At 52.8% G+C, this 16,652-nt stretch overlaps 1 protein-coding gene across 10 annotated transcripts in view; it reads left to right on the top strand.

Annotated features, from left to right (window-relative positions):
* ASTN2 (astrotactin 2) overlaps positions 1-16,652 on the top strand; it is a 331,775-nt gene that overhangs the window by 52,854 nt on the left and 262,269 nt on the right. For 8 of the 10 annotated variants that reach the window (XM_072025073.1, XM_072025071.1, XM_072025070.1 and 5 more), the window contains exon 2: positions 11,650-11,837. In XM_072025073.1, the coding sequence (XP_071881174.1) occupies positions 11,652-11,837 (186 nt within the window). In that variant the 5' untranslated portion in view covers positions 11,650-11,651. Of the gene's footprint in view, positions 1-9,756; positions 9,973-11,011; positions 11,029-11,649; positions 11,838-16,652 lie in introns of those variants that run through there. The other 2 variants (XM_072025076.1, XM_072025077.1) reach the window with 2 other exon arrangements.

Raw genomic sequence — 16,652 nt, 5'->3', positions numbered from 1 at the left:
CTTTAAGGTCAAATGTGTCGGCAATGATGTGAGCTCTTTGTACACGTGCTTCTCCTGTACCCACAAACTGGAGCAAAAGGGGAGAGCTTTACTGTTAAATGGGTGTAAATGTTGAAGAGCACGAGCTCGGATGCATGTGGCAGGCCTTACGAAACTGGGAGTGCTGCTGTTCAAGGGGGAAAAGTTGCTGGGGTGCTTGGTGGCCTCACTGTTGCCAAAAGCATGGAATGGTTCAGCCTGGAGCCACTGCTGCTCAGCGGGGTGCGGGCAAGGTTTCACTGCGTCTGCTGAAAAGTCACAGGGAAAGATTTTTGGCCAAGTCAGAGCTGGGTGGGAATGCCACCACCTCATCCCCACTCGTTGTGGTGCTGGGGGCGCTTGTTCCCAAAGCATTCAGCAGCTGCAGCCCAGAGCAGGGAGAGGCAGGCTGGGTCTGAACTGAGGGGGCTTCCTGCTGGGTGGATCCCTGTTACGGGGGATCTTCTCATTGTTCTCCTTCTAGGCACTTTGAGCAAAGCCTCAAAATAGCCAAACCCACTTTACTGCCCGTCCCCCCCTTGCGCTGGGGTGCCTGACGTTTTATCCATCCAGCGCCAGGCCCGCGATGCTGCTGGCAGAGCAAAGGAGATGCTGAGAGAGCACCCAAACTTGCTCACACCATTGGGGGGGTTCCCCATAGGTCACTTCAAGACTAAGACCCCATCCATCCATCCATCTGTGTGTACCGGCTGCCTGCCCCAGCGCCGGGGACACGCTGAGCCCCAGCAGGCACGCACGCAGCCAAAGCCACCCATGAAATACCCTGCGGGTGCAGCACAGTGCTCCTCGTGCACAGGGGCTTTGAAAAGAAATGATCAGAGGGATCTTGTCATCTTTTTTCTCCCTTCTTAAACTTCTGAGCTTCTCTATTACTTCTTACAACATTAAGCTGTGTTTGTGCATTGCCCTAGGGAGTACTGTGAGGGGAGTGCAGCTAGAAGGAAAGGAACATGTTAACATTGAGCAGAGGGAAAGGGGGAAAATAATGAAGCGAGCTAATGATTGAGGAGAAAAAAAAAAAAAAGCGCATTGCTACCAAAAGACCCAAACCTTAAGAAATGTTAGGGCCTGTTTGACTGCAGAATTGTCCCCTGGGGAGCACGGGGGAAGCCCCATTACCGGAGTCATTTTGGAGCGAGTCTGCACAGTGCTATAATCTATTCCGCAGGGAGCAATCCTGTACTGGCAAGGGCACTGGGGAGAGCTCTGTGTTTATGACTTTCTGCATAATTTTGGTTTATTAACATAAGTGGTAGCTAGCACCAAAGTCTCTATAAGCTAACACTTGGACGGCAGTTGGCACCTCTGGAGAACATTAGCTCAGAAGAGCTCCTGGACTAATAGCAGGAGAAGCGGTGTTGCAGGATTAGGGCAATGCACGGGCAAGGAGACGAAGAAGTAGTTGTCAGTGCTGGCCTCGGTGCCAGCCCGTGTGAGATGAGATTGTGTTTCTGAGCCTGCCATAAGAGGGAATATAATTGCTAACTAGATCTCCAGCTTCCCCTCTGCTGACAGCCGACGATGCGGAGCCGTGCAGGTGAGCTGCTGAAGCCTGTCTGAAGGGTGCGGGTCCTGCTGGGCTGAAGCAGGTGGCGAGCATACAGGTGGGAGCAGCCTGGATCCGTGCACTGGAAATAACTCACGGGCATGCTGCCCGTCACGCCACGGACCTGCTCCTTCATTAAGCACATCCAGCAGGTGCCACAGCCTGAGCAGCGCTGGAGAGAGGAGGGGAAACGCAGAGAGGGCTTGGTTATTTGGGGAGCAGTGCCGTAAGCAACATGGCTTATTCTAATCATAGAATCATAGAATCATAGAATATCCTGAGTTGGAAGGGACCCTTAAGGATCATCAAGTCCAACTCTTGACACCGCACAGGTCTACCCAAGTTCAGACCATGTGACTAAGTGCACAGTCCAATCTCTTCTTAAATTCAGTCAGGCTCGGTGCAGTGACCACTTCCCTGGGGAGCCTGTTCCAGTGTGCAACCACTCTCTCTGTGAAGAACCCTTTCCTGATGTCCAGCCTAAACTTCCCCTGCCTCAGCTTAACTCCATTCCCGCGGGTCCTGTCGCTGGTGTTAATGGAGAAAAGGTCTCCTGCCTCTCGACACCCCCTTACGAGGAAGTTGTAGACTGCGATGAGGTCTCCCCTCAGCCTCCTCTTCTCCAGGCTGAACAGGCCCAGTGCCCTCAGCCGTTCCTCGTACGTCTTCCCCTCCAGGCCTTTCACCATCTTCGTAGCCCTCCTCTGGACACTCTCCAACAGTTTCATGTCCTTTTTATACTGTGGTGCCCAGAACTGCACACAGTACTCGAGGTGAGGCCGCACCAGCGCAGAGTAGAGCGGGACAATCACCTCCCTCGACCTACTAGCGATGCCGTGCTTGATGCACCCCAGGACACGGTTGGCCCTCCTGGCTGCCAGGGCACACTGCCGGCTCATATTCAACTTGTTGTCTACCACGACCCCCAGATCCCTCTCTTCTAGGCTGCTCTCCAGCGTCTCATCGCCCAGTCTGTACGTGCAGCCAGGGTTTCCCCGTCCCAGGTGCAGGACCCGGCACTTGCTCTTATTGAACTTCATGCGGTTGGCGATCGCCCAGCTCTCCAACCTATCCAGATCCCTCTGCAAGGCCTTTCCACCCTCATTCGAGTCCACAACTCCTCCAAGTTTGGTGTCATCAGCAAACTTGCTCAAAATGCCTTCTATTCCTACATCCAGATCGTTTATAAAAATATTGAAAAGTACCGGCCCTAAAATGGAGCCTTGAGGGACCCCACTGGTGACCGCCCGCCAGCCTGACGCAGCCCCATTCACCATAACCCTTTGGGCCCTGCCCGTTAGCCAATTGCTCACCCATCGTATGATGTTTTTATTTAGCTGTATGCTGGACATTTTGTCCAGTAGGATACTATGGGAAACCGTGTCAAAAGCCTTGCTGAAGTCCAAAAAAATCACATCAGCTGGTTTCCCTTGGTCCACCATACGGGTGATCTTATCATAAAAGGAAATCAGGTTAGTTAGGCAGGACCTACCCTTCACAAACCCATGCTGGCTGGGACCAATGACTGCTTTGTCCCCCAGGTGCGCCTCAATACGTTCGAGAACCATCTTCTCCATGATTTTACCAGGCACTGACGTGAGACTGACAGGCCTGTAATTGCTAGGGTCTTCTTTCTGACCCTTCTTGAAAATCGGCACAACATTTGCCAGCTTCCAGTCTACCGGGACCTCTCCAGACTCCCAGGATCGTTGAAAAATAATTGAGAGAGGTTCCGCGATGACGTCCGCCAGCTCCTTCAGCACCCGGGGATGAATCCCATCCGGACCCATGGACTTGTAGGGATCCAGGTGGAGTAGCAGATCCCGCACACGTTCAGGGTCGGTCGGGAGTTTGTCATCCCCACCGTCCCGGTCCTGCAGCTCGGGGCACCCTGGGTCCCGAAGCCCATCATCGGCATTGAAGACAGAGGCAAAGAAGGCGTTAAGCGTCTCTGCTTTGCCTATGTCATCGTCTGTGAGAAGACCTTCCCTGTCAAGGAGCGGCCCTACGTATTCTTTAGTTCTCCTTTTTCCATTCACATATCTAAAAAAACCCTTTTTATTATCTCTCACAGACACAGCCAGCTTCAACTCTAGGTGTGCTTTAGCCACACGAATTTTCTTCCTACAGACACGAGCAGCATCCCTGTATTCTTTCCATGTCACCCGGCCCTCCTTCCAGTAGCGAAACACTCTCTGTTTCCGCCTAATCTCCATAAGAATGTTCCTGGTCAGCCACGACGGCCTCCTGCCCCGCCTGCCTGACTTGCGATATTTAGGAATCGCCTGATCTTGTGCTTCTAGGAGGTATCGCTTAAAGAGTGACCAGCACTGGTGGACATCAAGGCCTTCAAGAGCAGCTTCCCAGGGGACCTTGCTGACTAGTTCCCCGAGCAGCCTGAAGTCCGCCTTCCCCATATCTAGGGATGAGGTTTTGGTGGCACTTTTCCTTCTGTCACCGTAAATTTTGAACTCAACCACTTCATGGTCGCTATGACCGAGGCGGCCACCAATCACCACATCTCCCACCAGACCCTCTCTGTTTTCTAGCAACAGGTCTAGGAGGGCACCTTTCCTAGTTGGCTCCGTTAGCACCTGCACCAAAAAGTTATCATCTAGGTGCTTCATGAACCTCCTGGACTTGCTCGTGTCAGCCGTGTGGCACTCCCAGTTAACGTCTGGCAAGTTGAAGTCCCCCATAAGGACAAGGGGAGTTAATCTCGAGGCCTCTCTTAGTTCTGTAAAGAATAAGTTATCGGCGCTATCGTCCTGGCCAGGCGGTCTGTAATAGACTCCCACAACGACATCCCCTTTATTCGTTCGTCCCTTGATCCTTACCCAGAGGCTCTCAACTTTGCCATCGCCGACCTGAAGTTCCACGCAGTCCAGCCCCTGCTTCACATACATCGCCACCCCACCACCTCGCCTACCCTGCCTGTCCCTCCTGAAGAGCCTGTAACCGTCTATCGCAACACCCCAGTCACAGGACTCATCCCACCAGGTTTCGCTTATGCCGATGATGTCGTAGTTGCGGGACTGGGCCAGGACTTCTAGCTCATCCATTTTATTCCTCATACTGCGTGCGTTTGTGTAGAAGCATTTCAGGTGCGACTCCTTACACTCAGCACCTTGTGGATCGAACCGAAGGACCTCACTGGCACACAGCCCCTCTGATTCTAGCGTACCATCCCTTAGGTCTTCACCGGCGTGCCTGGTTTTAGCCCCTTCCCCCTTCGACTCTAGTTTAAAGCCCTATCTATCAGCCCTGCCAACTCCTGACCCAAGATCCTTACCCCTCTCCGAGAGAGGCCCATCCCATTCGGTGCCATCAGGCCCGGTGTAGCATAGACCTTCCCGTGATCAAAGAACCCAAAGTTGTGCCGGTCACACCAGTCACGAAGCCACGAGTTTATGCGAACAGCGCACCTTTCAGCTTCCATCCCCCCTATCGGAAGGACAGAGGCAAACACAACCTGCGCGCCTGAACCTCTAAGTTGTCGCCCCAAATCCCTAAAGTCTCTTTTGATCGCCTTCGGACTCCTCTTTGCTACTTCATCGCTACCAGCCTGAAAGACCAATAGCGGGTAGTAGTCAGTGGGCCGTACCAGGTGCTTGACCTTCTTGGCAATGTCCCTGACCCTGGCCCCAGGGAGGCAGCAGACCTCCCTACGGGTAGGGTCAGGCCGACAAATAGGGCCCTCTGTTCCCCTAAGGACAGAGTCACCCACAACAATCACCCTTCTTTCGTTCTTGGCGGAGGCAGTCCTGATGTGTGGAGTTGACCTCCTCACCCTAGGAGTCCTCCTGGGAACACTTTGTACCTCTTCCTCAGTCTCTGTTGATCTCTCATTCTCCAGGGCCTCAAACCTGTTTTGTAAGGGCACCTGGGAAGGTGGGGTCGGAAGAGGAGGGCATCGCCTGCGATGTCGAGCAGGGACCTGTTTCCATTCCTCCTCAGCTCCCAGATCCCCTCCCTCTGCCCGACGGCGACTGGGCAGGGTGTCCACCCCCATTTGGGGTGTCTCACCCCGGTACCTCTCCTTGATGCCCTGCAGGGAGTTGCTCCAGAAGTCAATCTCCCGCTCACACTCCCTGATGGCCCTCAGCCTCTCCACCTCCTCCTTGAGCTCCGCCACCATGCGGATCAGGTCATCCACTTGCTCACACCTAACACACGCAGCGTCTCTGCCTCCTGCCGATGGCAGGAACAGGCTCTGACACTCCCTGCACCCTGTGACCTGAACCGCTGCATTCTTTAGCGGGTACTCGGTCTGGGTGTGTACCGACCTCCTGCAGAGCGCTCCGTGCCTGGTGGAGACCATTCTCACCTAGCTAGACCATTCTCACCTAGCTAATAACGACCTTCAAGAATAAAAATACAACAATCGTGGCAGATTAGCAGGAACGAGCCAATTAAACACAAAACAGGCTTTGTGAAACGGCACGGCAGATAAGGCAGGGCTGCAACCTCCCAAATAACCGATGAAGGCTGAAGCGTTGCATAAGGGCTGGCGGGGGGGGGGGAGCTGCTGAATATTTCAGGCCTGGCAGCCTGCCTCGGAGAAGGCAGGGGTGAAGAGGCTATCTCTGCCCGCGGTCTGCCGTCAGTGAAACAAAGCGGGAGGAGGAGGAGAGGAAAGGAGAGGAGAGGAGGGAGGCAGAGCAGCCAGCAGCCCGGAAGGCATGAAGCAACAATTCTCCAACTTTAATATCTGCTGTTTCATTTTATATTCATCATGTCAGCATAATCTGCTTTTATGGGAATCGTCTTGGTTCGCAACCAAGTGCATTTAGGCCTTTTTGCTTTTAGGTTTGATTGTAATAGGAGTTGAAGACTTCAATGAAATGTTTATATGTAAGGATTGCAGAGATAGCGAAGGGAAAATGGAATTATGAAATCACTTGGAAGGGGTCCGGCTATGGTCTCTGCCATCCCCTTGCTTCCCTGACCTTGTCCTGGACTGTGACCATCCGACTGACACGAGCCCAGGCTGGGTTATGAGCCCTGGAAGGGTTTTATTTGGATGGCCTGCTCAGCTTTCAAGGAAAATGTGAAAGCTGCAGCTCTATGGGACCCAGAGGAAGGGCAGAAAAGGATAAAGCACTCTGTATATTCTTTTTTTTTTTTGGAATTCAGACAATCATTAGCTGATGTCATCCAGCCTCCTTTTGGGGCAGTTTATATCACCTCTGACATGAGTGGGGAGCACCCTGTTTAACCGTAACAGCCCTTCAGTGGGGTTACTGGGAGCATGTGTGGTGCTTCCCAGTTAATCCTTCATCCGAGACGGGACTGAGGCAGCACACAGGACTGGGAAGGTGTGGGGAAAGAGGGTTCATTGCTGAGAGGAAGGAGGTGATGGAGGAACAGGGAGGGGACGAGATCTGTCCCAGTGCTGCTTCCCCAGAGCAGACTGTGCGGAGGAGGCCGGCCTGCCCGCTGCTCCACTATGGCTGCGGCCTGGCTGAGGGCACCGTGTGGCGGGGCTGCAGGGCCAAAATTACAGCAGGACAGAGCAAAGCGCCTTCAGCTGCACCAGGAGTGGGCACAGGGAACAACGGGAGGGAGGAGGAGAGGGCTGAGGTGGGAGAAATGGGAATGCTTTGGGGTTGGGGAGCCCGGCAAAGCTGTGTGACTGTGACAGGAGGTGAGGGGCAGGTGTGAGGAGCTGGGGGCACGAGGCTGGATGAGGCTGCTGAGGAGCCATCTCTGGGGCTCTGCTGAGGGGAGGAGAAGCAGGACTTTGGTGAGCAGTGACCTGGCCCTGCGCTGTGGGGAAGGAGGGCTCTCATCTTCCTCCCCGTGAGCGCTGTCTGTCAGCACAGTGAGCAGGTAGGAGTGTGAGGTGGGAGCTGTGGGGTCAATGTGGCTGTTTTACTTCATTTTTCACCCAGGGAGCTGTGGCTGTAGCGCTGGGACAGACTTCAGCTCCGTGTGTGAGCCCTGAGTGTGATCTCCCTGCCTGCTGTGTGCAGAAATCTTGAATAGCTATAGACTACAAGTGCTTTTCCATTGCTGCCCATTTAATACTGTGGCTGTATCTCATTCTATTTTGGTGCAGGAATGCCCTTAATTTGTTCCAAAAGCATTTGAAAGCTCTGATAACAGGCAATCTTGCTGCAGACTATTGCATTCTTTCTGATGGATGGCGTATCACTGCTGTAACTACTGTGTAGATAGTGGAGTGACAATGCGTGTCCAGTGAAACATAGGCAGTATAATATTTATGTCAAGTATTTGAGGCCAAGAAACTTGCCTGCATTTGGATATTGAAGTGTTCAGCAGCTACCAGGGCTCAAAAACGTGTTTTTCTTTTTTTTTTTTTTTCCTCCCTGAGCAGCAGCAAACCTGATTGAAGGCTCATGATATTCTGGCAGTGCTGGGAGTAGTAATGGCCAGGTTTCTTGCAACACGGGATTCAGGGGTGAGGAGCATTCAGATATTTATGAAAGTATGGGAAATGGCACCCGGGCTTGGCAAGTCAGCTTTCGTCAGAAATTGCCTCGCTGCTGGGTTTTGCTTAAAATTGTGAAATGAATGTTAAATTGAAGTTTCTACTTTTGGAAGAGACCTTTTGAAAATGAAACAGGCTTATCTTCAGTCTAGGCTAAAATCCAAAAAATTGCCTGGATCTCAGAACTCCCCAGAAATGTTCTCTGTGATCCGTTTAAACATCCCATGCAAAAACGTGTGTGAAAGGTAAGAATTTTGGAGAAATACTGACCCCAAAGTTTTGCCCTGCTGCCATGCAGCCTTGGGGAACAGGGCTGGTAGGGTCCCAATGGCTAGGGACCCCTGCATGGGGTCTCTGCTGTGGTATGGGCAACACAGCCCCCTTTCCCAAGCTCATTTGGAAAGGTCTGCTGCAGGGATGTGTGGGTGATGTGTGTCATGAGTGTGTAATGCTGTAGATCGTCCTCCCCTGTGGGTGTCTGTGCCTCAGAGCAGGATTAAGATGGGTTTGGATAAGCGGGGTCCTCTCTCTTGATGCTTCTGTGCTGTTCCCATGGTCTCCTTGCATTTGTAGAAAGGATTGTGATGTCTTTCCCACGGCTGAATTATTCCTTTTGCTCCTAAAAGTAACCTTCACTGCAATTTTAATTAGACAAGATGCTTCAGAATGGACCTTTGAAGTACTGCTATGAAGACAACTGTGGTTAAATAGCCCTGATACTGTTCTAGTTTTGTTCTTTCTTTTACACTGTAAGAAACCCTCTGCTCTCATCTCTCTGGACACACTCTCATCCCTGGAGCGTGTCCAGAGCTGGGCTACGAGGCTGGTGAAGGGCCTGGAGCACAAATCCTATGAGGGGCGGCTGAGGGAACTGGGGGTGTTTGGTCTGGGGAAGAGGAGCCTCAGGGGAGACCTCATTGCTCTCTGCAACTGCCTGAAAGGAAGGGGTGGGGAGCTGGGGGTCAGCCTCTTCTCACAGGTAACTGTGATAGGACTGGAGGGAATGGCCTCAAGTTGTGCCAGGGGAGGTTCAGGTTGGAAATGAGGAGACATTTCTGCTCAGAAAGAGCAGTCAGGCACTGGGACGGGTTGCCCAGGGAGGTGGTGGAGTCACTGTCCCTGGGGGTGTTCAAGGAGAGGTTGAACATGGTGCTGGGGGACAGGGTCTGGTAGTGACATGGGTGGTAGGGGTATGGTTGGACCAGATGGTGTTGGAGGGCTTTTCCATCCCTAATAATTCTGTGATTCTTTGCAGCTGAGAGGGAAGGTGTTCATTTTGTTAGACAGTTCGAGCTTGCACCAGCTCCTGTCCTGGAGCGTGAGCCACAGGGCTGGCTAGATTTACAGGGTAAAGAGTGCAAGCAGCCCCTCTTGCTACTGATTTGCTCCAGCAAACAGCTATTTATATTAAAGCAGAGAAGGGATTATTAGGAGACATCTCATTGCAATGACAGAGATGTGACAGTGAGTTCATGCATCCTCTCCAAAGTGCAAGCGTGGGCTCTTTATGGATCCCATGCATGGTCAGGAGCTGTTTAGTTTTTTCACTTTGAGTGCTCAGATGTGCACAGAGATTGGGGATAACGACCGGCGCTGTGCTTGGGAGGCAGCGATAATGAGCACAGCCCTCGATGAGGTTCAGCTGGCAGCGCTATGCCAGCAGCATAATTAGCGAGGTGCTGAATAAGGGGGTTGGCAGTAATGGGGTAACCTTGTCCCTGCCCTCGGCGGGGCTGTGATGTGCTGCGGCAGCGGAGGGGCTGGGGGCACCCCCCAGGAGCAGCTCTGCTGAGCCCTGCCGCGGCACGGTGGGGACTTCTCCGCGAGCAGGGGGGGCTGCGTCGGCTTTGATCTGTGGCACAAAGCCAGGAGCCGCTGCTGAAAACGCATTGGTTTCAGGGCTAAGAAAAAGTATTTCTGAGGAATGGAGAAGGTCTGTGGCAGTGGAAGTGCCTGGTCTTGCAGCCTTGGGGGGCTACCAGTGGTCCAGAACCCGGGTGCCTTGAAGGACTCTGGTGTTGGTAGCTCCTCGGGATGGCCTCAGCTGGGCTCATGTCTTTGTTTCCCCTCGGAGCTGGGTGTGCTTTTGCCCAGCTGTGTTCAGGAAAATGAAAAGCAAAATGCCCCAGCTGCTCCTGCAGCTCCATCGGCAGGGCATCCTCCCCTGGTGACCTTGTTGTGGGTGGTGGGGAGGACCTCGTCTCCATCCCCACCTCTGTGCAGGGGGAATCTGAACTTGGGCCTCTGGCCTTTGTGGAGCAGACACCCCTTAGGGCTGCAGTTACTCTGAGGTGCTTTGCAGACCAAAAAAGCAGTTACTCTGATCCTCTGCACAGCAGAAAGCTGCCAGTGCAGCCAACAACTCCTGTCCCCTCAGGAGGAGGGATGCCCCTCAGCTGCCATGCCACAGAAGGTGCAAGCATCTATGTAAGGCAGAGCATTTGTCGAGGATTACGAAGCGTGTCACGATCCACTGGAGTCAGGCGTTGGGTTCCTCTTCCCAAACAGAAGGGAATTGGATTCGGGTCCCCCACAACGTGGATGGCTGCTGAAGCCGTGGGCCCGGTGACTAAGAGGACCGCCACCGGGAGCCCGCCTGCCTTCCCAGCGCTTGTGCTGCAGATGGAAAAACAAACACACACAAAAAGAGGTGGTGGAAGGAGAAATATTTTGGCTTATTTTGCACTCGGATTTTTTTTTTTTTTTTGGCTTTGGTTTGGCTGCCAAACTGACAAAGCGGCTCTTTGCAGAGAGCTGTTCAAAACTTGATGGGCAGCTGCGGAGCTGTCAGCGCTCCTGCTGCTGCCTGGCCGAGGCTGGAGCCGCAGCTGAGTCCCGGAGCTGCTGCCTCTGGGTGGGCTGGGGGCGCACACCTGGGGCTTGCTTTTGGTTGTGCAGTGCCCCAACCCCTAATTAACCAGGCGTGGTGCTCTAAATGTGTTGTTGCTGCGTTGGGTGCTGGCGTCCTGGCTCCTGGCGGGCTGAGGCTGTAAGTCACTGCCGGGGGGGATGTGGCAGGTAAAATTAGGGGCAGACAAGCAGACGTGCAGCCCCGAGGCCGGTATTTGTCAAGCTTGGTGGGTAGCTTTCCTTGCTGGTGCTTGTTAGCCTGAGCTGGGACTGGTCCTGCTAAACACAGCTCTGGTGCTACCTGGAAGAAGGTTTCTGGTGTAAACACCACCAGAGCATGCACACTTCTCTGTGTTTTGGCTCGTTTGACACCGTGTGCCCTCCATCTGCCTCCTGCCCACCAGCAAACCTCTGCTGGGCCTGGCTGCAGACCTCCGGGGGCTTCTTCCAGCAGCTTGCTGGGCAACCTGTAGGAGGTTTATGGAGTCCTGTGCAGCATTTTACTTACTGTTGTTGCTTTTCTTGTCCAGCAATCCCAGGGCACCTCATAGCCCCTTGCTTTTATTCAGGAAGAAAACTGTTCCTGTCCGTATGCAGGCGAAATAGCAGACAGAGACCAGAAAGCAACGCTCAGGTTCATCCAGCAGGAAGGTAGTCCTAGGGGAGAGACTCACCAGCCCTGATCTGCAGGGCTGCTAAATGCCTGCCTTCCAGCATCGTGCAGAAAGCTGACCCTGGATTGTGTGTTCTGTCCCTGCAGAGATGTCGGGGACGGTGGCTGACATCTCGCTGGTGCACTGGAAGCAGCAGTGGCTGGAGAACGGCACCCTGTACTTCCACGTCTCCATGAGCAGCGCCGAGCAGCTCTCCCGGGCCACCCCTCCCAGCCTCCAGGAGCCTTCGGAGATAGTGGAGGAGCAGATGCACATTCTTCACATCTCTGTCATGGTGAGTCGGAGCTGCCAGCTGCGGCCAAGGGCACGGGGGACATCGGGGAGGGGACGGGAGGTGGTACAGGACAGGTTGGAGAGTCTGGTTTGCACGTGTCTGCGTCCCTTCTGTGCTCCTCGTCTGACTCTGAGCCTCCAGAGAGGGAGAAACGTGTTCAAATGGGCCAGCAAAAGAAGGAAAATTGGTCTTCTGTGAGAATGAAATAAAATAAACCAACAGACTGATGGGAAGGTGCTGCTAGGAGGACAGCAGGAAGCTTGTGAGTCCTTGTGCCTCTGCTGGCAACTGTTGCAGCGTGTTAGTGGGGTGTTTCTCCTTGGTCCTGCATTCTGGCGTGTTCAAAGGCAAGATCAGGGGCTCGATCACTTCTTTTTTGAAGATTTTGTAAACTGAATTTTACCTATTGAGTGGGTACAAGCCATAGTATGATCCTTTTTTTTTTTTTTTTTCAGAGCGTAATTTTGACCTGAGAGTGATCGAAATGCTTTGAGTACCCCTCATCTCGGGTGTTTTTGTGGCATTTTATTATCATATGTGTGTGCTCTGCAGCCTTCTGAGATGCTGTCCTCAATACCTGGTGAGGTAGCTACCCGTGTGTCCGAATCTGGTGCACCATCCTGCCGTGCTTTACAGCTCCCTCTGTAAACTGGGACCAAAAGGACTGCCCCTACCTGCCTTTGAGAGGAGCTGCCCCTCAAAGAAAAGGTGGAAGAAAAAAAGAAAACCAAACTTGTAGGTCCCCTGAGTGGTGTGTGTGTGTGCACGTCACCAACCTGTGCAAAAGGTGCCTCTGTGCATGTCTCACAGCCTGCGTGCTGTCTCCGCACCTTCTGGTTTTTCATTTTGGAAGGAGGAGCAGAGACGATAGCTGCGTGAAGCCTTTTTTTTTTTTTCCTCTCTCTCCACTTGAACAAGCAGCTATTTGGCTTCTACAACTTAAATCTGTGTTTTGGAGTGTCTCAGCTCTTGTCAGTGAGGCTTTAGATTGGGCACTGAGCGCATGTGAATGCGGAGAGAGGCTTTGCATTGAGGCTGTTGGGCGAGATAAGACCTAATATGATAGCGGCATGGCAGAAGGGACAGGAGCTGGGCACCGCAGCTCAGCGGATTGGGCTGGGAACGCTTCTTACATCCTGCTAAAAATGTCAGCGTGATGGAGTATGGGGGGGAGGTGGAACTGGGATACTGAGAAAATGAGCCTGAAAAAAAGTGCGAGAGAGAGAGAGCAAGGAATAAAGAGAGCAAAACCCAAGTCAGGGGTGTGCAAAGCTCAATCCCTGGGTTGCAAAGTGATGATTGCAATGGATTGATGCTTTGGAGAAAGGGAGGGAGGCTTTATTTGAAAAATTCCTACCCAGAGCCTTCATTTGCTGTAAGTTGTGATGTAGGTGCCGTGGTGGCAGTCGGGTGGAACTGAAGACGTGCCCGTGCATAGCAGAGAGGAGATGTTCCTGTGCTCTGCTCCTGGGCTGGCTGCTGACGGCGTGCTGTGCCACGCACCGCTGCATCAGTAACACGGGAGCAGCCGCGGCACTGGTGTGAGAGCTAACGTGTGCCCTGAGCCTTCCCTTGTAGGTGAGCAAGGTGAAGATGACAGCAACAAGAGTTCCTTGTGCACAGACCGAGCTGTAACTCTGCTTTCCTTACAAGACCTGATGATCCTGGCAGTGGGATCCGAGGTCCTGATCAGGGCTCGGGGCAGGCAGAGCAGTGCCGGAGCCCCAGGCACATCTTCCCTGGGTCAGGATCTCGTCACAGGGACTGGAAACCTGACACAGTGTTTTGGAAGATTCATTAACTTTTTTCTGAGTGAACCTAAGCCAAGTTTGGAGCAGCTAGCAGAAGGTAAATGTGTTTTGTGGTTGTTATTTTTCCTTCTCAAAGCCACATGGGTTTGTGCAGCCGAAGTAGAACTGGTCAGAAGTCTGTTTCTTGGGTTAAAGGTTTCACCCGAGTCCCTGAGCTTTGTCCGGGCTGCTCTCCCGTGCTTTTACTTCCCATCCTCACCCCAGCTACGTTACATCCTGGAGAGCCCCCCCAGCCCTCTGGGTGCCAGCCTGGCCCCCTGGGTGCCCCACTCCTGTCTTCACTCGTGCCTGCCATGTCCCCAGCCCTGTTCCTGCTGTGCCATTCGCCTCGATGTCACTGTGTCACCCTCCTTCGTGCCCTCGCTCCCCACAGAAGCTCCCGTGCTCCTGCCCACCTGGCGTTCAGTCCCTGCGTGCCCCGTTCATCACGGGGCTGGTGTCTCGCCGCAGGGGCTGGGATCAGATGCTGGGAAGAGCTCCCTTCAATCTCCTGTAAGTGACTGCAACACGCGCTGCTACCTGTCCTGGCATCCTCCGGCTGAGTTATAGGAAGCTGGGTAAGGTTTGCCTGGTGGGATCTCTCTAATTCCCGGCTTGACGTGTTTAGGGAGTGTGCTGGCAAAGCTTTATTGGCCAGAGAGACGTCTCCAAGGCGAAGCCTCTCGTGCAGAGACGTTGCTGTGGGTTTGTGTAGATGTTTATGACCTGGCTGCCTCTGCTCCTCGCTCGTGCTCTGCCTCCAAAGCCAGGAGCCCCGCTGCACTGCCTGGGGAGCCAGCTCGCTTCTGACCTCAGATAACCAAATCTCAGCATTGCTCTCATTTAATTTGGCTTTCTGCTTCTGTTACTGTTTTTTTCCCCAGCGATGTTGGTTGTCTGTGCGTGGCTGGCTGGCTCGGGATGGGTTTGTTTGTTTTTTTTTTTTTTGCCTTTGGGTTCCCTGCTGATGCGCCGCCTTGGCTAATTCTGGGCTAATTCAGACCTGGATCCTTTGGGGTACTGGGGGGGAAGTGGTGGGCAAGGGGCAGCCGTGAGCCTCTTCGTGCCTCTCCCCAAGCTCAAGGCTAGCTCTAACAACAAAACACTTTTTTTTTTTTTTTTTTTCTTACCTCACTGTTTTGCCTTAATCTCTCCCCAGTGAAACATAACATTAATTACTGTAGTTAGAGGGAATTCGGTCTCCATTACTGTCTGCCACCCCTTTCCTTTTGGCTTGAGCATCTAAGATTTGTCTCCGAAATGAAAAGGGAAGAAAAAAAAAAAAGAAGAAAAGCAAATGCTAGATTTTATTTATTTACTCTCTTTTTTTTTTGCAGTGTCAAGTAGAAAGGAATCAATATTTTTGTCATTACGCCTGTTGTGTTTTTTCCCCATAATCTTAGCTGTCATTTGGGTTTAATTGTGTTGTTTCCTCTTGTGTGGAAGTAAATCTTATCTGTTTTGGATTAAAATTCAATGAAGGTCACAGCAGCTCGAAAACTTACCAGGCTGCAGCAATTAATGTTCATTTGGCTTTGATAAATTGGAATGTTCCCCACAATAGGACTGGAGTGGATTTCAGAAGCAATAATTCTTCCATTAACTCAATGATTCCCCGCATGATAGAGCGTCTTGTCACTGCTCTGTTTGTCATCTGTCACTTCAAGGATCTGGGCATATGCCTGATTTGATTTATCATGATTATTGGGGCCTCTTGTGTCAAAACATTTTAAGCTACTAATTATTCCAGCCTTGCAAATTGCGGAATTTAACAAAACATAAGAGATATTTTTCCCACCATATTGTGCCTCTGCAGTTACCGTTCTGTGTCTCTGCAGATCCGGGCCCAGAGCTGCGTTTCCCAGCTGTAGGAGGGCGCCTACCTGCAGGATGCGGGGCTGCGGGTACCAGGACGAGCTCAATTTCCCTTGAACTGAGCCATTTCTGGTCACGCTTGAGCTCTTTGGCAGGCTTGTGGTTCCCTGCGCTGCGCCCACCAGCTCCTCCTGCCCCCGCAGATGGTGTGTGCAGGTTTGGGGACCCCACAGGAGGTGCCACAGGGGTACAGCCACCTCGTGCATGCCTTAAACCTTCCCCGGTTGGGGCTGTCAAGGAGTGGAGATGAAGTCCTGTTGCATCCTGCTGCGGTGTTCCTGGCGGATCTGCTCTTGCAGTAGCCAAGAAAATGCAGGTACGGGTGCTGCGGGCTGGCTTTCTGTGCCCTACACCTGTGCAAACAATGCCAGCAGCGGCTGCCAGGGGATTTTGGGAGATCCAAGCTGGGAACGTGCCCGTGTGCATGTAAGCCATCACTCGCCGCCTCTGCTCTGCCTCCAGCAGCAGCGAGGTGGGCATCTGTGAGGATGGGAACAAGAAAAAACTCTCGTTTCATCTCATACCATCTCCCTGCGAGGCACTATTGGAGCGTCTGGAATAAAAGGTGACCAGACCTCATCAGGCTGATGGCTTTTATTTTTTATTTTTGCTTCCTGCTTTCTGCTGGCTGCCCGTGGCAGGAGACAGCTGCTGGTTTCTAGGTCTCCCGGCAGATTTTTCAGCTCTTATTTATATGAGTTTCCTCTTTTCTTCTTAAGCATCCTGACATCTCCCTAATGATCAGGCATTGGTGCTGTGCTCTGTCAGCTTCCGAGATGGTGTAAAGTGTGCTCCGAAATGCTCCTCTCTGATTCAGCATCCTGCTCTGAAGTGGAGCCGGGGAGGGATGCTGTGGCCCCAGGAAACCTCGTGGTGCTGGGGGGGGCACCAACCAGTGGCCTTCCTGGGGGGCTCAGCGCCTGCCTTTGGAAGCAGTGCGGACACATCTGAGAGGTTTTGGGGTTTAGGAGCTGCTGCCTCCTTTCTGGATCTGCTTCTCTGCAGAAGTGCACTCTCCAGAAGTGCATTCATTTGCCTTATGTTCCTTAAACTTTTTTTCCTCCCGTGCCCTGTAACAACTCTGTGACTGTCTCGCTCTGTGCCATGCTGCCCGTGTTTCCTTGAGGAACCCTGTTCGTGTTAGGCTCCT

This window comes from Anas platyrhynchos, chromosome 18 (assembly GCF_047663525.1).
Source record: "Anas platyrhynchos isolate ZD024472 breed Pekin duck chromosome 18, IASCAAS_PekinDuck_T2T, whole genome shotgun sequence".
NCBI classification, from domain to species: Eukaryota; Metazoa; Chordata; class Aves; order Anseriformes; family Anatidae; genus Anas; species Anas platyrhynchos.
The sequence above is the reverse complement of the archived record's forward strand: the minus strand, read 5'-3'. Positions and strand labels throughout refer to the sequence as shown.